We start from the raw sequence: 21093 nt of genomic DNA, 5'->3' as shown, positions 1-21093 counted from the left end.
CAGAAGGAAAACAGTCAGACAGACATTTTTTATAATGGAGTTGGTCAAAACAGCTGAGTTAAAGGGAGAGTAAATGCTCAACTTACATTTATTAAGTTGTCAGAAAAAGATGATGCAAATGCTGCTTGTCTGTTAGAGGTGTAAGTAGGCTGTTTGCTAACAAATTTGCTGCCCTTTAAAAGAGACTATGTCAGCGTTGTGTTCAGCTTTTGCTCTTTCCCAAGGTCGCAAAAAAGTATTTTTCCCTTTCTTCATGGAGCTAACTTGGTACGCCCTCAACATTGTAAAAACTCAGGTAACTAGATATCCACTAGTCCAACCAAATGTATAAGAAATGCAAGTCATTATGATACAGAAGAGCCTAAATGACAGTATGTCTATTCATTAAATCCATACGTGGGCAGACTGAACCTATAGGACATGCAGGTGCATGCCAGATTGCAGAAGATGTGTCTAACTGCTGTCACTGCTGGCAGTCTTTGTTCATGCCAAAAATGCTTAAAAAAGGTTTGGTTTTTATAGCGGCTTTGATGATAAAGTAAGAGCAGCCTCATACAGCAGGCAGACAGACGTGTGAGCAGAGCCTCAGCGGTCAGTGGGTCAGAGTATAAGAAAGGCAGGTGGTAAACTGGGCAGCCATCTCCGGGTCAGTTAAGGCCACTGCAGACGTGAGCTGCTATAATCACCTTGATCCAGAAAGTTAGTCCAAATATGATTCCGAAAAGCTTATCCAGAAATTTGGCAGTGTGGCAGAGGAGGGAAGGAGTGTTGTCGTGGGAACTCACATGAATACATGGCAGATTACTGTTCGTACATTTGCATGTGTTATCTTGACACACACGCAATAAGGTCATATAGTTTGATTAATGTGTTTACACTGTTCCATCATCTGTACTGGGCTTTGTTGACTGAGTTGGATACTGATGAATGGGAATCCGAGTCTACAAGAATGAATGTGAACCAACTTTAACCATGTGAGATATTTTGTTTTCATGCTATGATCCTCTCTGTCCATTCAGACACAAGTGTAACTGTAAACTTTAGTCCCTGCATATCATGCCTAATTTCCCTACATGTGAACACTACTTGACAAGGGCTGCCTGTATGTCTGAGCTCACCTCTGTGTGTGTATGTTTGTGCCCTTGTTTGACATTTCAGAGCGAAGTGAGCGACAAGCTGCGATTCACCACGTTCTACTTCTACTTCGCCCTGGTGGTCTGTGAGCTGATCCTCTGCTGCTTCAATGAGAAACCTCCTCTCTTCTCCAATGTTGTCACAGACCCTGTGAGTCATACATACAACCCCTGAAGCACGGGTCTGTTTGTGTGTGTCTGTATGTTGTGTGTGAGAACGTCTTAAATTCCGGTCGTGTGAGCGGCTGAAAGTCTGAGTGCTTGCTCTTAGGCTACTACGTGCTTGTTAAAGCAGGTCACACACTCATTCACACACACAGACAGCACGATTGTTTCTGGCTGCTCTCAGAAGTACGTCCTCCTTATCCTTGTTTAACCTCTCTGGCCTTATTTTTGTCCACATTTTTCTATTCCTCTTTAGAATCCCTGCCCTGAAACCACAGCAGGTTTTCTCTCCACCATAACGTTTTGGTGGTTCACGAGGTGGGTTCACACTGGTCTCTGCATCTGCAACGAACATCAACAACAACTTGACCCACACATTTTATATTGTAGTATTGTTTTAATACTTTAGTAGTAAGAAAATACAAAGTTATAAAAGTCCATATTTATCCTCCGTTTGTGTTTGGGGCTTCAAAGTGTTGCATAGTTAAACATAAAAATATATAATTAAAATAATATTCATGTGTTTAATTTCATTTGTTTTTGTGTCAATGCCTCTCTTAAGCAGGAAGCTCAACAATAGCTACCAAACTTAGCCTGTAAGCTCCAGTTAGCTATAGCAACAACAATTATAAAGTAACTCTTGAATTGACCCACTAGAGACTAGCTGCAATAAGCACAGCAGCGATAACAAACCTCCTAAACCTTTCAATTAGCCTAGCAAGGCTGCTACCTGCCTAGCTGGGCTACATTGCAAGCTTGATTATCCCTCAATATCAAGATATGTTGTCATCAGTGTTAGCTAGCTCCTCTTCACTTGCAGAATAGAGAAAGTCTCTCTGTGTTATTGCTCTTAGTAAAGTAGTGTATTATTTTCTGGGTAACATCTTCAAAATCAAATCACAGTACAATTAGCAGCTAGCTACTGCCATTAACGCTTGCACTTTTCATTAATCCTTAATTTGAAGCCAACCTCACAACAGCTAGTAGCTTGTTGCAGCCTTGTTCAGCAACATAGATAGGAGATATTCTTTGTCTGTGTTCTGTCTTTATTGCCTCTAGTTGGTTGATTAATTACTATTTTCTTATTGTAGCAACTAAATTGTGCCAGCAGCTAATTTCAGTAATTTTTAGCCTGCTGGGAGGCTGACAGAAAAGAATTGTCTTTAAGGTAATTTGGGGCGATGACTTGTGGCAAAACCTTGGGCAACATTTATCACATAATTCTTTTTTTATGTATTATATATTGAACACTTTGATACCCCCTTCAGTATTGTAACAGAATAACTGTGAAGTCATAACTTTGTACTATAAAGAAATGTCACAATGTTTGAGATGATTGGTAGAACCTGGCAGCGCTTCTGTTATCTGTTTTGGTGAGTTTTGATTTTGCAGGAAAGAAGATGTTGCCCTTTTTCTGATGGAAGTGCAGCATCCTCTTTCTGTTTTCTTCTGTAAGCCAATCTCCTCTTGTGCCGGAAAATACATTAAGCCAATTTCCGGTGAAATCCGATCCATGAGTACATAATGATGATTAGCAAAATCCAGGAAACTCAATTACGTGTCTTCAGGAGAGCATTCTCTATGAGTTATATCAGAGACAAAGGATTTTAGTTTTTGAATCACATGTTGTCCAGAGAATGAAAAACACAAAGATAAAAGAAAGGTTAAAAAGCAGTGAGACAGGAAGAGGCTGACGACCCGTGTGATGTGTTAATGTTGAATTTCTTGATGTTCCAGATTGAATTAAATTGCTCTTTTCTCTGTCAGGATGGCCATCAAAGGCTACAAAATGCCCCTGGAAGCCAAAGACCTGTGGTCCCTGAACAAGCGCGACAGCTCCAAAGTGATGGTGCCCAAACTCCTTAAAGAATGGGATAAGGAGCAGACCAAAGCCAAGAGGTATGTTTGTAAGGGAGTGTATCATTTGCAATGTAATGTTAGTTTAAGAAATATACAGCACATGTTAAATGTGCTCTATGTCACTCTTATGATAGCTCTACTTTATGTCACAGAGTATAAAGGCAGTCATTGTATTAAGAGGGTTTTATCACAATGGACTGTTAATGTACTTACATCGTTTGTATTCAAGCCTCATTAGGGTAAACACTGATGAGACACAGCTGAATTGCGTAAAAGGAACAGGTGGAACTCTAACCTAAGTTGACATTAAATCATTACACTGTCAGGTAACTGAGCTTCAGCATTAGCTGTGTTGATGGAATACCCTCCAGGTCATTGGTACAAATCAGGTTAAGAAGGGAAACCGGAGAACTGCTGTAACCTGGAATCCTTCGAGACGCTCAGCTGGTCAATAATCACATTATCCACTGCCATATTTTTGAATCAAGGCCGGCTTAATGTAAGTGTATTACTGACATATGATGCTGCCACTTGAAGAGCTTTTTGTTTTTGTTTTCTTTTCCTGATTCAACAAACTATAGTGATACAGTGCAGAGGAAGACGAGGCTCCATAGTGAAGACGGTCTTTTTTTATCTGGTCTGTTAGTTAACATTTAGTCGGCCGCACTACTGTGGACATATATTTGACTTTGTTTGTTACAGTTTTAGTTTAAGTCAATGTATTTCTTTATTAGTGGACACAGCAAAGTGAAGTGATGTTTCCTTTCAGCTGCTCATGAAGCAACAGTACAGGCTTACTGATGTGTCAGAAGGTCAGATAAGATGATCCTTTATTGAACCCCAGAGGGAAAATTCAGGGTTACACAGTGGAGTGAGATATATTAGGCTCTGGATTATAAACACAACACTTATATGTACTCAGTAATCAATCCATTCATTGTTTTTAGAATAAGAAAAGGTAGACTCTAACATTTACCTGATGGATGGATGAGAGATCAGGTTTCTCCCCCAGAGCTTTGGCTGTGTTGAACAAGTTTCTTGTTTAAATAACATGAGGTTATTGCAGGAAGTGGACACCAGGTTACTTAAGTGCATGATAGCCTGATGAATGAGACTGAAATGTTTGGTCTCAAAACAAGTGACCGTTGCTTTTGTGTTACAAAACTCAAGCCTGGATCTTGTCAAATTCAGCTGCTCCACCTCGCACTTCCTCGCCAGAGCAGAGAGTGGAGAGGATGTTGTTTTAGAGGGCAGGGCTTTTTGTGTGCGTTGTAATGCATATTTACTTGTCTGTGTGAAGACATATGTTCACCCAGTTTGCACAAGTAAAACCATGAGCATGTTTTTTGTATCTCTCGCAGCAGGAAAACTTAGATGCCAATATAGTTGAGCTGCTACACCTCAGCTGAAACGAGCTGAGCTGATCTGCTAAAAGCAAAATAAAGAAAACATCCAATTTGTCCTCCAGTATCTGCAGACATCAGAGAGAACTTATCAAATCTAAAGTATTCTGCTCGCTTGTTGAGTCGTCGAGTATATTGGAGGACGTGATCCGCCCCCCCACTGCTCTGTTTAATATCCTGCAGAATGTGTTACTTTTCTCATGTCTGCAATATTGCATTCCAATGTTCAACAGTGTTCAGCTACAGACAGGAAGTGAGTTTAGTTGCTTGGTCACTGAGGACCAGACGTCAGCTCATCGTGCTGAAAAAGGATTGTACAAACACACTCGACAAGACTGGAGAACTCTGACCTGCCGGCTGCTTCCTCTCCTGTGCTGCAGGAGTTTCATTGTGCTTTCTCACTGGGAACAACTTGTAAAACGATATATCAAAACTCGACAAAGACTATTCACCTGCGGTATGGAAACCTGTTTGGTGTTAAGCTGAATTCCTTCACTTGTCCTGTTGAGCTGTAAACGACAATTAGTTCACTGCTGGAATCCATCTCCTGCGCGTTAAGCTGGTATTACAACAGAGGTTGTATAGTTTGCTAAACATTCCTTTCACTGGAGACCTTTATAGTATGGCTTGAGATCTTTAAGAACATTCCAGTGAAAAAAACAGGGTCCAAACTTAGCACCTGTCACTTGCCAAATACTAAAAGCCCAAGTTGGTGAGTAAAACCAACTTAAACCACATTTGGCTGGTTGCTGAAAAAGGCCAACTTCACTCCAAACATTTTATTTTTTTATTTATTTATTGTATTTAACCTTTATTTAACCAGGCAAGTCATTAAGAACAGATTCTTATTGACAATGGCAGCCTGGCAAAAGGCAAAGCCTCTTGAGGGAATAGGGGTAGGGGCTAAAAAGGAGAAAAAAGGCAGCAGCACACATCCAAACATTGACGGCATGGAGTACATACATGGCATGCAGTCTAGCACACAAGCATTGGGCAGGTAGCTAGCAGGCAAACATTGACAGGCAATACAACAAGGCAAGTGAAGCATGCACAAGCAGTATCACAAACAGGCAACGATTCTCCACACTGGTTCCAGCATGCAAATTATTAGTGCAGCAATTCTTTGATTTACCCCTGCTGTAAACGGCCGCTATGATAACACTTACTTAATCAAGCTAGCTACCTAGCTCGACTACCACAGTGGAACATTTTGTGCTAACAGAAAGTGTGCAAGATTGTGGCAGCACGTTGCGGAAGTAGACCAACTTTTTTCATGTGTGTTGTTTATCTGCTGTCGATTGTTTAAATCATCAGCTGAAAAGTTTCAGGATTCAGCAGGAATACTTTTTTTTTTTTAAACAGGAAGATACAAAGTAGTTGGCAGTTCCTCCCCTTTCATGAAACTCTGTGTGTGTCTGTGTGTTGTACTGAGCATGTAATTTACATACTCTGCACTGACTGGTCATAGCCGTCACACTACACACAAGAAAGCTCTTCAGGTCGTAAAATATATTTTTTTTATATAGTATTCTAGCCATAGTAATGGTTTATTCTACTCAATGTACTGGCTGTGGTTCGACTGATCTGTACACAGCATCAATAGTGTTATGCTAGTGAAGGTTTTAAACAAATGTCAGATGTTTGTGAATCTGTTTATTGTAGGGGAAACAAACAGAGAAAAAATGGGATGGGAAATGTGCACCCTATTATCATTGCACAGTGTTTTGTGCATTTGCAAATACAAACTCCAAAACATCAAAGTCACAAAAGCAGTGTGGAAGCCAGCTCTTATAATAACAGTCTTTTTAAGCAGAGAAACATGCTTTTTCATTGTTTTCTCTTTAATTCATGATTTCAAAGACAAGTTCCTCTACATGTATGTTTATCTGGCCGGAAAGAAACCTTGGCAGCACTTGTATGAGTCTTGTATAGTATACTTTTGGGCAAAGATATGGGTGATTATCTGTACTCAGGTTTACCTTTCCCATTTGGGTGAAGAGCTCAGAACTTGGGGCTAGTTTTAAAGTGGCAGGGGAGTGGTGAGACCCCTGTGACACAGATACAGTGAACGACTCCCAGTCTGCCCTCCCCTTTCTCAACCGTCTCTGCTTGTATCTCTGAAATACCTGATTGATTTCAGTATTCCTCCAATCACCTACCAAGCCTTTTAAAGACCTGTTGTCGATGTTTTCTGTTGAATCTATGTATCACTTGCAGTACCTATATGTTTCATTGGCAAGGGAAGCCCTGCCTGCTTGACAATCACCCTAGAAAGATGCTACATGTGTAAATATACAGTATAGTAAATTCCATCGTATCCCTGTCTCTGTCCCAACCAACCTCCCAAATTCTCCAGTGATCAGAATCCATCCAGCCAGGCTCTGTACTCCAAGCCCCCGCCGTCGACCACCAACCACGTCGGAGGAGGAGGTGAAAGCAGCCCGGAGGAAGTGGAGGTTCTGCTGTCCAATCAGAAAGCTGCTCCCCATCAGCCCTCATTCCTACGTTCCCTCCTCAGAGCCTTTGGACCCTACTTTCTGATTGGCTCGGCCTTCAAGTTCCTGCAGGATGTCATCACCTTCGTTAACCCTCAGCTGCTCAGGTAAAAAGAAAAAGGTCACATCATGCTGCTACTGTATACTGCGTGCTGTCACATTTGCAAATTTCCAGCCAGCAACAACAAGCTACCATTGTTTCAGTGTTCCTGAAAACTATTTTCAGGATCTCTTTTTGCATATTGTGATGTGTTTTTGCATGCTGGATTACTTTATAGTAGTATAGTATACTGTTGTTGTTCAGGATGCAAAGTCATTTTGTAAACAGATTTTTCCTTCCTCTAATGAATCAGGGCGGACATCTCATGGTAGCAGCTTTTTTGTGAAAGCCGTATTTCTGTGTAGAGATAAGCGATCAAAGATTCTATTACATTTCTATTAACCTGTTATGTATCTATTTTTATAAGATAAATTAATAGTGGTAGCTGCTTTATTACTGGTGCCATAGATCAAAAATGTAATATTTAGTGTAATTTTAAGTTCTGATATTATAGTTATCTGTCAGATCGTTTTCTTTTACAGAACTTATTTTGATATTTACCATTAAAATATAAATAATTCTGTCCTCCTTTGCTTAGGAGCTCTGAGTGATTTAGGTCTGTATCTGCTCTATCCAATAAATAGAAGTCATAAATTGCTTCATATCTGAAACTAAGAATTATCTCACTTTTTGATCTAATCTGACACAACAGAGAGCAACAAAATGAAAGAAAAGTTAAGCTTTTAGACTCTGCACTATGCTGACTAATAACTGACAATAAGACACATACTGGGAAATGTGTAGTCCCATTATGATTCCAAAGAATTGTTCCCTTCTCTCTGCACTCTTGCAGGATGCTGATCTCGTTCACAAAACAGAAGGGTGTTCCTGATTGGTGGGGTTACTCGCTGGCCTTCCTCATGTTCTTCACAGCCTTCCTGCAGACGCTCATCCTCCATCGTCACTTTCAGTACTGTTTTGTCACCGGCATGAATGTACGCACAGCCATCATAGGAGCTATATACAGGAAGGTATGCAAGACATTTTCACAGCTTTAGTTTCTGACTGCACCGACCATGCACTTGCACAAATGCACCAACTCTCAAAGAGACATCATAGCTCCACTTCTATCGTACATTTTATTACAGTATAAAGAAAATGCATTTGTTACACTCTTGTGTGTCACTGTCCTGCAGTCGCTGGTGATAACCAACGCTGCCAAGCGTTCATCTACTGTGGGCGAAGTAGTCAACCTGATGTCTGTGGACGCACAGAGGTTCATGGACCTCACCACCTTCCTCAACATGTTGTGGTCTGCTCCTCTTCAGATCATGTTGGCACTGTATTTCCTCTGGCAGGTACATGCACAAACTATACATGGATTACTGTAGATTAGACATTTTACTTCTTTTTTTTTTCACATTAACAATTTATTAAACACAGTTCTCGTTTTCTTTTAATTATATGATATTGATTTACTGCCTGTATTTTACAGAATCTTGGTCCATCTGTGCTGGCTGGCGTAGCTGTCATGATCATGTTGATCCCTTTAAATGCTGTCATTGCCATGAAGACCCGAGCCTACCAGGTATAAAGAGTCAGACTGGTACTTATGTTTGATTAAATGGAATTCTCTATAAACTTTCAGTGGAACTCCCTGGTGGTAAAAGCATATATGAAGTTTGAAGAAAATGAATGATATGATACAAATCGGGAGAGTAATTTCTGAATGCATAGTACAGTTTAGTTCATTACATTAGTGATACATAGTTTTGCATACATTTGCTACATGCATCTATCTATCTATCTATCTTAAAATGTATTCAAAGAATGGTTTTTCATTTCTGTCTTAAAAAATAGCCAGTCACCTACATGACAACTGAAGCCGGCTTCGCTTACTGTATCCATATCACCTGTTCATACTAGCCATAAAGAGATCCCTTGATGATGGAGAACAGATTACACCTTCCTCATGCTATGGAAACATGCATGTAATAATGCCTGTATTTACAGTTCTTTTTTATATTATCCCTCGTCTGCAGCTTAAAAAAGAAACACTGCTTCTAACCAGAGAAAGAGGGACATTTAAAATAATGTGGTCTTGTAATTTCCAGATAAAGAGCAATTTGTCTTCTCGTCCCTATCTTTTTCCTCTTCTTCCTTTCTCCCAGGTGGAGCAGATGCAGTACAAGGACTCCCGTATCAAGCTGATGAATGAGATCCTGAATGGCATCAAAGTTCTGAAGCTGTACGCCTGGGAGAACTCCTTCAAAGAAAAGGTCCTGGCTATTCGACAGAAGGAGCTCAACGTGCTGCGCAAGACAGCCTACCTGGGAGCGCTGTCCACCATGGCCTGGACCAGTGCCCCTTTCCTGGTACGCTTAGTGCACATGTCTGGAAGCTGGCTGTCTTTAAAGAGACTTTGCTAAGTGCATCTTAAGTGAAGTAGGACGTGATTAGGATTTGACCTAATTGGGTGAATGTGTGATGGAAAAGTTAAATGTCAGACACTGCAAATCCAACAGGCTGCATGAATGTTTGCAAAATCGTTTTTCATATTCAGATTATACATGCACTATTGAGGGGATCATTCAGCAGTATTAAGGCAACTTTAACTAAATGATGCTACTATCAGATTTAAGATGTTAGAAAAGTAAAATGTAGAATCTGTGTAGAGTGTAGAGATGTTTCTGGTGGGATGGGACGCCTGCTGATTCCTGTTAATCAGTGAGTCTTTAACTGTGTCTGCCTGCTGTTTGGATGAGCAGTTGATTTTATTCACAACAGATGGCTAGCCACACTTGCTTAGCTACCATGCAAGAATAGCATTCCTCTCATCCGTGAAAGCTACCAATAACAAATATGTTCCAGTGTGACCTTGTGGCATGAACTACTTGCCTCACATATGAGCTGTTGCTGAAGTGTAGCATGTACTGTAGTGTTGCGCACAGTCGCAGTCCTAGTGAGTTACATGTCAGAAGGAGTCTACTAGTGCCAGGACCAGGGATATGCCCTTTTCATGTCAATGCCAGTCAAACAATAACACACAACACAAGTTCAAGTGGCCCCAACTTTAGGTTATATTTACAGGACATTGTCAGGGTTTGCGGTAAAACCCAAAAAGGTGAGGACCCAGATGCAGATTTAGATACTTAGGTTTAATAAAGAAAACGCAAAAAAGCAAAAACAAAATCTAAAATCCAACAAAAGACAAAAAAAGGAAAATCAAAAGACAGAGCAAAAAACTTACAACAAAACCAGGAACAGGAAATCCAAGGGACACGAGAGGTCAGGGGAAGCACAAAGAATATCCAGAGAAGGATGACAATGAACAGGCCACAAGACAGGGGAGCACAAAGACTAAATAAACTTAGGAGGTGAGGCTAATCAGACACAGGTGAGACAATCAAGGGGCAGGTGAAAACAATCAGGGCAGGGCACATAATCAAACAGGCGGGAAACACGAAGGCAGGAAGTGGACCAACACGAGAGACAAGGTGACAAAGTAAAACAAGAGATGATCTAACCAAAGAGACACAAGTGAAATACTTAACTAAAGACTAAACACTGACAAGAACACAGAATAAACTAAATACAAAACTAAACGATGAAAACTCATGACAAGGGACAAAGTGACAAGTTAAAACAAGAAATAGTAACTGAACACCGAAATACAAGACAAAACCAGAACTAAACTGGAAACTCATGACACATCTGCTGCAGTTTGTGTTATGCTGCACATAAATGTTTACCATCATTTTTCCTGGAATTTCAAGCAACCTGTTGGTGAGCCAGGGCGGTTGGTTATCTTACTTGCCAACAGAAGTTGGGAATTATTTGCTGCAAAGCAAGACTGGACAAGCTCAAGCACAAATGCCATGGAAACTCACTTCTCATCAGCTGACTGCCTGTTATATGACCCGGATCATTAACTTAGAGAAAAGCATGACCTGATCCAGGAGGTCTGTTAGTTTTGTTGTTTTTGTTATTGGAAGCAGAGATTTTCTGTGCAGGTGCCATGACAACCAGGCAAGTAATAAGGGGATAGTGTGAGGGGGCTTAGTGTGAGTGAACAACTGCACTTTTTAAAATGTTGGCTCTTATCATCAGTCTTATCAGTTACTTTATCTGCATCAGGATTTAAATGTAACACGACTACCTATACGACATTCATCTACATCATACACACATGCATGCATCTCTTGGTTGATTGATCACATACTGTTATACTATAGTAAAGCCGGTAACATCAGTGACTATAAACTCTGTACAATCTATGTTGTGAAAAAAGCCAGCTGTAAATAATGAGGTCTTGCTGAGTCATTGCGATTCAGATTAATGTCCAAGTGTGTTTAGCATCACAGCAGGGACTGCTGTGTATCTCTACAGTGAACTGATGGACCATGATGTCTGAGAGGCCTGTTTGCTGGTGTGTTTCCAGGTTGCCTTGACGACATTTGCTGTGTACGTGACTGTGGATGAGAATAACATCCTGGATGCAGAGAAGGCCTTTGTGTCGCTCTCGCTTTTTAACATCCTCAGGTTTCCTCTCAACATGCTTCCCCAAGTCATCAGCAGTATGGTACAGGTGGGAACTTTTTCTTCTTGTCGTGTAATATTCCTCTTCTTTTCCTTCTGACTCTGCATGGATTGGTTTGCAGGTTTCATTGAGTGCCTGTGTGTTTATTTTGCATCGCAGGCCAGCGTCTCACTGAAGCGGATCCAAAATTTCCTGAGTCATGATGAACTGGACCCAAATTCAGTAGACAGAAAGAACACAGCGACAGGTAGACTGAACACGACTCCTCCTTTTCTCCACCCTGCCCAGCTTGAGTCATTTCTTTGCACAATCTTTGAACAGACTTCAAGCAGACACTTATGGTTGTAATACTTGAATAAAACCTGCATTGTCATTATATGTATGTTTATACAAAGCTTGAACCTTTCACCCAGTGACTTGGTGAAGAGCTTTTGGATGACTCATAGTTAAGAAATGCCTTTCAGCCTTTTGCTGTGTCAGACTACATCACATGTCACCTATTCGGAAGCTGCTGAAAAAAATGTTTGTGAAAAAATTAAATTCTTTTCTCTTAACAGATTTTTCCGTGACAGTTGTCAATGGGAAATTCACCTGGGCTAAAGAAGATCCTCCAGTTCTGCACAAGTATGTTATGTCTCAAACATGTTTGCACTTGTGTGTGTTTGTCCTGGTATACCTGAGGCTATTCCTAAAACTGGTGAATGCTGACCTTGTGTTTGCAGTATTAATGTGATGGTGCCCCAGGGCTCACTGCTGGCAGTGGTCGGCCATGTTGGCTGTGGGAAGTCCTCCCTAATCTCTGCACTGCTGGGTGAAATGGAGAAACTGGAGGGAGAGGTTTCTATTCGGGTAGGTCTCAACTTAATCTTCTGTATGACCGCCTCGTAGGTTATTCTTCACTCTAAGTGAAAGCCATCGCTTGTCGTGATGAACCCACAGAGAAATATCACCCCAGTCTGCAGTTCATCACAGCTCAGAGTGTCATTTAACAGATTATTTTGCCTTTATGGCCTTTAATTGAACTGTTTTGGTTCTGTCTTAACACTGAACATGCTGTCCAACACTAAACAGCAAACAAACCAAGTTAGCGACCAGCTGTTAAACATAGTGAAGCTTTTAGCAGCTAAAGAGGTACAGGTGAATGAAGTGCAGAACTAAGCAGCCTTCAAAATGTAGCTTTTTTTATTCACTTTTACTTCTATACCTGCTATGAAAGAACCAGCTCTGTTATACATTAGCCCAGTGTGTACACACATTCACAAAAGGTGGAAAAAGAGGTGGAACCAGTGAGTCAGTTGAACTTTATTTATATAGTGCTGTATGCACAAGTTGGCGCATAAGGTGTGTACAAAAGGGCTAATTAGTAGAGTTCAAAGTGTGTCACAAGCAGGTCACATGCAAATTTCATTGACAAAACATTCAAAACTCTTAAAAGGAAATGAAAGACAAAAATAGCAAAGAGTATTACAGAGGTTTTCTGAGTTTATGCGTCACAATAGAAGCATTTCAGATTTGTAGTCAATGTAAGAAAATTAAGACCTTTACAGAAAAACCCAAAACTGCACTCGAATTTTCAAAACAACAATAATACTTAATCTAAGTTATCAGTGTCTGTCTGTGTATAATCTGCTGAAGTGGTCGTTGATGGCAAGTTCAGTGAAAGGATGCACGGCATAATGTTTATACCAGTGTTGTAGTCGACTCGAAAACTCGAGTCTAAGTCAGGTCTCGAGTCCGCAGTGTTAAAGTCCAAGTCGAGTCTGAGTCACCAAAGAAGAATACGAGTCCAGTCCGAGTCCAGTTCCCATTACCTGAGTCCGAGTCCGAGACCGCTGTTTCACTCCACAAGTATTTCACTGTATGAACCTCGACTGACTGTGTGGGAAACACATTTCATTTCATTATAATTAGACTCTGACTGATCCGGTCAGTGTGTCTAGAGATTTAAATTATCAATAAAGATATAGCACTGTGCGTGGTGATTAAATGTGCACTGCGCCGGGAGACACACTCATTATGCTGCGGTGTGATCACTGCAGGTGTCTAATAAACTCTTAAATACCTGCAACCCACCCGCTATTAACCAAAATTAAAATTTTTAAGACCCTGTTAGCCCAATCCCCAGCACATGCAGATGAACACACGTGCCAGCTCTCACTCGAAACTGAGTAAATTATTATTAAAAAATAATAAAACATTTCTTATCAGTGAAAAGGTCTGAGTCCTCCTGTCCATCTTCCCAGTTCGAATGCTGTCAACGCGCGAGTCCAAGTCGGAGTCATCAGTGCTAAAGTCCAAGTCTAGTCACGAGTCACGAAAATCAGGATGGATAAACCAGGAGTACTACAACACTGGTTTATACAACTAAATTGATTGTTAAATATGAAGGGAGATCCCACAGGGTATTAGCTCAAGTCTTGACATAAGGGCAAACAGCTAGCTTGCTTGTTGTATTTGCATTTAGTTTTAAGCACATTTTAATCTAACAAAGTGACATTGTGATGCCAATAAGTGTTCTTTAGGAAGTAGGAATTTCTTAAGATTTTTTTGTCACAATGGACAGAGCCATGCTAGCTGTTTCTCCCTGATTATAGTTTTTATGCTAACTTAAGCTAATTACCAGCTTGATACAGCTTTAGATTTAATAAAAACACATTAAACACATCTTCTCATTTTACTCACAGATATGAGAGTGGTATCAAAAGTCAAACATATCAGGATATACACTTATTCACATGCCTGCTGTATGCTAAATATAGCGTTACAGCAAACAGGGTATTAGCCTAGCATAAATTCTGGAAGCAGGTGCAAACAGCTAGGCTTGTTGTTCTTACACTTCGGGATCAATTCAACAAATTGCAGCATGTCAGCGAGCGAACTTTAGGTGTCCTGGAAATGTTTTGACTTTGGACTTATTTAACCGATAGATATGAGAGTGGAATATGAGGACACTCTTGGAAATCTGGGACAGGAATCTTGTAAACCTGATGTGTGATTTAAATAAAGAGAAGTTTGTTGTTATGTCTCTTTAGGGATCAGTGGCATACGTACCTCAGCAGGCCTGGATACAGAATGCCACCCTGCGGGACAACATCCTGTTTGGGAGGCCCTTCAATGAGCAGAAGTATTGCTGCGTTATGAACGCCTGTGCCTTAACTCCTGACCTGGAAGTGCTGCCTGGAGGAGACATGACTGAGATAGGCGAGAAGGTTAAAAAAGAAGCGCTTTCATTTTCCATTCTGTTACTGAGTAACCTTTTTGTTTCTGTTCTCAGGAATCAGCTGTGATTCTAGTTTCCTTTCAGCCATGTTTTTATATTTGTTATCAAACATCAGGATTCAGACATTTAATTAATTCTTAGTTTCCTGTCATTTCCCATCATTTGATAAGTTTGTGTCTTAAGAAAACTTACTGATATATAACTGATGGTAAATCAAAGTGATTCTAATGACCTGCATCGATCCTGTAGGGCATCAATCTCTCTGGTGGGCAGAGACAGAGGGTGAGTCTGGCTCGAGCTCTGTACAGCGACGCAGATGTCTACCTGCTGGATGACCCCCTGTCTGCTGTGGACGCCCACGTGGCCAAACACATCTTTGACAACCTCATTGGCCCAGAAGGTGTGCTAAAGGGCAAGGTAAGGAGATCCTCAATACACGTTTGAATCTTTTTATGAAGAAATTACCTGTGTCCAGTCTGTGATTACATGAAAGGCACGTCAGAGGTAAATGAAGTACAATGTGTGGTTAGTTCATATATAACATTGTGTTGCACCAAATCAGGACTGTTTTAGACTTCAGTAGCTCAGTCATTTTTTACCATGTTAGAGACATTTCTCTATGCACAGCAATAACGGACTCAAGGTCAGCCTTAATATCTCAACAACTACTAAATAGTCTACATGGTCCTCAGACCTTTAGTTCTCCTGACTTTCATCCAGCACCATCATCAGGTCCAATACTTGATTACATTTTAGGAGTTTAGTGGCTGCAACTGGTGTCACATCCTGCCATGACACAGATTTTGCTACACAGTCATCTAGATAAACACCCACATGTTTGTCGGTTTTAGCATACAAACACATGCACACATAATGACTGTGCAAATATTCGACAGGTTTTCATGCTTTCCTCAAATTTGCGTCCACTATGTACATATATTACTATGTACTATATATTCATTTACGTTCTGTGCCGACCATCGTGGAGCAGCTGCTGCAACTACTTTAACGATATTATCATTGAAGCTGGCCACAACAGATGTGACAGCAGAGCGTAAGCTGTGCCTATGAGCCCAAGGGCCCACTGACTTAAGCTTATTGGCAGTTTGGTTTTGGGTGTGTCTGTTATTATCACCATTTGATTTCCCAGTATCAGCCTGCAGTGGATGAGTTACTTTGTCCCTTACACCCTACTGTAGTCTGGAGATCTTAACATACCCATGAAACAAACTCAACTGTAAAGACTTAAGTTCCACAAAGCTGTGCCGGTTTAAAAACTGAAGACACAATCTTGACTTGATGATGTGTCCTTTTGGGCCAAGACTCTAACCGTACACCACACATGCACTACAGGAGTAGCAGGTAAAAACATTCTGCAGCACATCTGCCCTGCACACAGTCTGCATAAGTTCAGTGTTCAATAGAGCTCAAGAAAACCAGAAAATATGTTCTTTGAAATGGTTGATGAGGCAGGGATGCAAAGCAAGCGCTTCACTACAGCTGCCAGCTTTGGATAAGGGCCTGCATTTTGTCTCAGCCCCCGACAGCAGTCATACAGATGTAATAATGAGAAAAACACAGCAACACAGCAGCCCCTACTAACTCTGAATCACATTACATTTACTTATTAGCCTTCTTCACTCACACATATAGGCCTATGCCTCATTTTCATTCCTACTTGGAGCCAATAAACACATTATTTTTTTATGTATTCTTTCTATTTTTATCTGTAAGGCAATGTTTGGATGTAGGTGTGTGCATTTCTTCATATTTGTTATCTGAATCGTTTCGGAGCTGCACAGCATAAGACAAAAAAACATTCTATTTTTTATGTTCCCTTACATTGCAAATAAAGTGAATCATGTTTTTGAGTCGAGTATTCCTTTAAGTTTTTAATTGTCGTATAATACATCAACGCAAAGAACAAACTCATTAGCAAACATAAGAATACTCGTATGTAAACCTAAATTGGTGACCATGGTTCTGCTTCAAGAATAAGGATAAAAAAACCTGTATTGATCCCACAATGGGGAAATTTCCGGTGTTAAACAGCAGCAAAGAGACAGACAACAAAGAGCACACACAGTGCACAGTATAATCAAACAGTTGGAAACAACTCAACAACTTGTTGCAAATATAATATTGTTTCAAAGAGCTGCTAGCAGGGGCTGAAGACTCTGCCATGTTTCAGTATAGGAAGTTGTATCTTATCTTTTACTGGAGAGGAAGCTGTAACTTTTATCACTTCATCACTTTATTACTTGTTGCTTCATATTCATGACACCAGTTTCTGATAAGAGCTTTTGAGTTCCTGTGTATCTGCTGTGAAAGAGCACATTTTATATCACTAAAGATGTCTCTAAAGCAGAGCTTGAAATATAAAGTGTGCTTACGTTCGTCTTTATCTTTGCTTTTATGTTCTCATGCGTGTGGTTGCAACATAACAAGCTTTCTTTTGTTGTTTGATTTCAGACACGTATTCTAGTGACACATGGCATCAGCTTCCTGCCGCAGGTCGATAACATAATGGTGATGGTGGATGGCAGGGTGTCAGAGATGGGCTCCCACCAGGAGCTGCTCAAGCAGAACGGAGCCTTCGCAGAGTTTCTCCGGAACTACACCCTGGAGGACATCGTAGAGGAGGAGGAGGCTACTGGTAGAGCATTACTTCCTTCTTTACAAACATGCAGGATTTTATGGATGAGCTGTTTGAAGAAAGCCCTTTAAAAATTCTGTCAATGCTTTACAGAGGACTTATTGGAAGAGGAGGAGTTGTTCCCTGAGGATGCCCTTAGCAACCACACAGACATGGTGGACAATGAACCAGTGATAAATGAAGCCAAGAGGAAGTTCATAAGGTAAAGGAAGTATTTTAAGAGGAAACATTTGGTCACTAAAAAGGGTTTTAAAATGTAATGAAAATATAGAAGACATATTCATGAAAGATCCTCCGTTCTCCAAATATATACCCTACATCTCTCTCATATCTCCCTACAGGCAGATAAGCGTTATTTCAGCAGACGGAGAGAACCCCAGATGCCGCTCAGTGAGGAGGCAGGGCTGCAGCCAGAGGAAACACGGTGAGCAGGAAAAGAAGAAGTCACATGAGGGGGAGAAACTCATCCAGGCAGAGACAACGGAAACAGGAAGGGTCAGTCCGTCAAATTCCTATTTCCACATTTCTCTCTTTCAAAAAGCTTTAAATGTCCTTTTCTATTTTCAGAAAGACATTTAGCCTTTTTTATAAAAGTTTTGTAAGTTTATTTTGACACAGAAATAGAATGTTGTTCTAACAGACTAAAACTATGGGTCTTATTTAAATGCCATAGGTAATCTATTGATTTCATTTGAACACTACTCTCACTTCTCATCCAGTATTTTAGGCGGCATCACAGTTAAGAAGAGGAATAGAATAAAACCTGATACATTTCCCATCAAAACGTTTCAGATCATACATGCATCATGCTGCAGACAGATCAAGGCATTCGATTCTCAATCAAAAGTTCGGTGTCTTTATCCCCATAATGTGCAATATCACACCATGGGGGACGGTTGTGTCTCAGAGGTGGAGTCAGTCTTCCTCCATTCGGAAGGTCGTGGTTCAATGTCCAGCTCCAGTCTACATGCCGATGTATCCTTGGGCAAGAGACTGAACCCTGAACTGCTCCTGGATACATAGCCTGTGGTGTGTGAATGTGAGCCAGTGATGAGCAGATTAGTGACCCTGTATGGCACTAAATAAGTGTACCAATGTGTATATGACAGAGAGAATGCTGACATGTAGTGTAAAGCTCTTTGAGTCTCAGAAGACTTGAAAGGCGCTATACAAGTGTGGTGCAGCATTTATGTGTTTAAAAAACATAAAGTAACAAATACAATCATCTCCATTATAAAAACATGGTGGTTTTTCTGCCTTTGTCACTGAGGTTTTATGAACTAACTCTGTCTAAACTCTTTAAACGATCTCGTCTTTAAACCGTTCTGTCTCCGTTCTCCACACCAGGTGAAAACAAAAGTGTACCTGGAGTATGCTAAGGCGGTGGGACCTCTGCTGTCAGTGTTCATCTGCTTCCTGTACTGCTGTCAGAGCGCAGCGGCCATCGGAGCAAACGTCTGGCTCAGCCAATGGACCAATGACGCCTCAAGAAATCAGACTCAGCAGAATGTTAATATGAGGGTGGGGGTGTACGCAGCGCTGGGCATTGCACAAGGTAAGAAGCTCATTTTAAAATTCAAAAGAATAAATGTTGTAATGTTTTTACTGAAATATTATTGAAGAGATACCTGTTTTTTGCAAAGAGGTTTAAACTGTGTTTAATGTGCTGCCACATCATGGTGCTGAATTTATTATTGAACTTAAAACGCTATTTCAACCCCATGGTGCCAAATGCGGCTTCCACCCACACAGCTTTATGTTGCTTTTGTCTCATTATATTTACTGAGTGTATTTGGGTTTAAATGTTTCTTTTTGTACAATTTGCTCAGTAAAGAGGTGCTTTGGACTCACAGAACATAGCTAAAATGCACAGACATAAAGGGCCACCATTACAACTATGTATACCAATTAGTATGCATTGTTATTGTCTGGTGGTTTTTGTTGGGTCAATGCACAAAGGCTGTGTATGTGCAACACAATGTTACTTGGATCTCTAACCTTTACATCTTTACATTCAGGATAGTTGCAGTCGGTGTCATCTAGTAATTCCATCGCTTTCTCATTCTACATTAAAACCTTCCTCTCCAATATCTTTTTCCTCCACTCCACCTCCTCTGGTTCCTTCTAGGTATCCTGGTCATGATCTCTTCCTTCACACTAGCCATGGGAAACATCGGCGCAGCCAGGAAGCTGCATTATAATCTGCTCGACAACAAATTTCACACCCCACAGTCTTTCTTTGATACCACGCCCATAGGACGCGTCATCAACCGCTTCTCCAAGGACATCTACATCATAGACGAGGCTCTTCCAGCCACTGTGCTCATGTTACTGGGCACTGTCTTCGTCTCTCTCTCCACCATGATAGTTATCGTTTCCAGCACACCCATCTTTGCTGTTGTCATAGCGCCCTTGGCTTTCATATACGTCTTTGTCCAGGTATTGAGGAGAATGATGCTCATGTGCCAGATGATGCTTCCTGTTCCTCTTTTCTTTCCAAGTTTTTGACTCTTCCTCTTCCTGAATGGCATGCCATGCATGTTGGCGCAGCAGCTTTTTTAACCTTCCAGTTTTTGCTTTTGTTCCTCCGTAGCCTGTGCTGTTGTCCGTGATGAGCCTCTGCAGTCGTGATTATCTCCTTTTCAATCATGAATTCACATTGCTCTCTCCGCAGCAAAAGCACTTCCTGTCCTGCCCGCAGCCTGCTTCCACACCCTTTCACACACATAATCACACACACACTAGGACATGCACACAGTCATGTTGAGCAATACAGCCGGCCCCGACATGCATACAAAATACTGAAGTTGATGCTCCAAAAGTAATTCCTCTCAGTCTTTAGTGATCTTTAACCTCCCTCTAGTGGAGGACAATAGTTAACACAACAGGATCTCCTTTCCTTTATGGGTCTTTATTGTAGGCCAGTGTGACTATCTGAAGGGTGTCTGGGTTTGTTTTATAGGATCACTCTAATGATGTCTATTAAGCTGAACATGTAACACTTGTTATGTGTAGCCTATTTATGTGACTGAAGCTGTTTTGTTGTCATGGCAAAATGAGTCTGATTTTAAGATAGTATAAGAGCAGTTGGCTGGTTAGCTGAAAGGTTATTTGTGTTTGTAGAGAAATCCTCACAGTTTTCTTAATGAACTCCTTCAAAAGTATCTACGTGTTAAATCATATTTAAATCAAATTACTGATTTTTAAGCAGATTTTAGATTTTTTAAACAGTTTTGTAATTTAGGAGATGGAGAGTACAGAATTGCCAGTGAGCACATTTTCTATTTAATCTTCGTGTAATACGAACACCGAACAAAGTGCTTAAAACCAATGTATTACACACGCATCAAGCTTAGTTATAGGCTCTAATGTTCCTGAGGTACGTTGTATAAGAGTTCGGATTAGGGCAGTTATTGCACTGATCTGATCCACCAGATAGGTATCAGCCATGATGTGACTCATCCACATTAAAGACAGTTTCTTAAAAGTGACTGACTCATTAAGAGTCTAACAAAGACTCTTCTAAGTATCATTCATTGAGGTATACAGATTGAACCTAACTTTTAAATGAGGACTGGTGT

At 40.7% G+C, this 21093-nt stretch overlaps 1 protein-coding gene across 1 annotated transcript in view; it reads left to right on the top strand.

The window, feature by feature from the left end:
- Nucleotides 1-21093, top strand: part of abcc3 (ATP-binding cassette, sub-family C (CFTR/MRP), member 3) — a 57101-nt gene that overhangs the window by 23188 nt on the left and 12820 nt on the right. Inside the window, exons 5-23 of the mRNA XM_069664699.1 lie at nt 1159-1284; nt 1555-1616; nt 3066-3197; nt 6918-7163; nt 7950-8127; nt 8293-8454; nt 8592-8684; nt 9268-9471; nt 11538-11684; nt 11796-11883; nt 12194-12260; nt 12359-12485; nt 14669-14845; nt 15106-15273; nt 17329-17512; nt 17606-17714; nt 17854-18007; nt 18860-19067; nt 19641-19951. Coding sequence (XP_069520800.1) covers nt 1159-1284; nt 1555-1616; nt 3066-3197; nt 6918-7163; nt 7950-8127; nt 8293-8454; nt 8592-8684; nt 9268-9471; nt 11538-11684; nt 11796-11883; nt 12194-12260; nt 12359-12485; nt 14669-14845; nt 15106-15273; nt 17329-17512; nt 17606-17714; nt 17854-18007; nt 18860-19067; nt 19641-19951 — 2943 coding nt within the window. The remainder of the gene's footprint in view (nt 1-1158; nt 1285-1554; nt 1617-3065; nt 3198-6917; nt 7164-7949; nt 8128-8292; nt 8455-8591; nt 8685-9267; nt 9472-11537; nt 11685-11795; nt 11884-12193; nt 12261-12358; nt 12486-14668; nt 14846-15105; nt 15274-17328; nt 17513-17605; nt 17715-17853; nt 18008-18859; nt 19068-19640; nt 19952-21093) is intronic.

This window comes from Semicossyphus pulcher, unplaced genomic scaffold (assembly GCF_022749685.1).
Source record: "Semicossyphus pulcher isolate SPU_LCO1_2020_fin unplaced genomic scaffold, fSemPul1.0.p SCAF_16, whole genome shotgun sequence".
Taxonomy (NCBI): Eukaryota; Metazoa; Chordata; class Actinopteri; order Labriformes; family Labridae; genus Semicossyphus; species Semicossyphus pulcher.
This window is presented reverse-complemented; position numbering and strand designations above follow the sequence as displayed.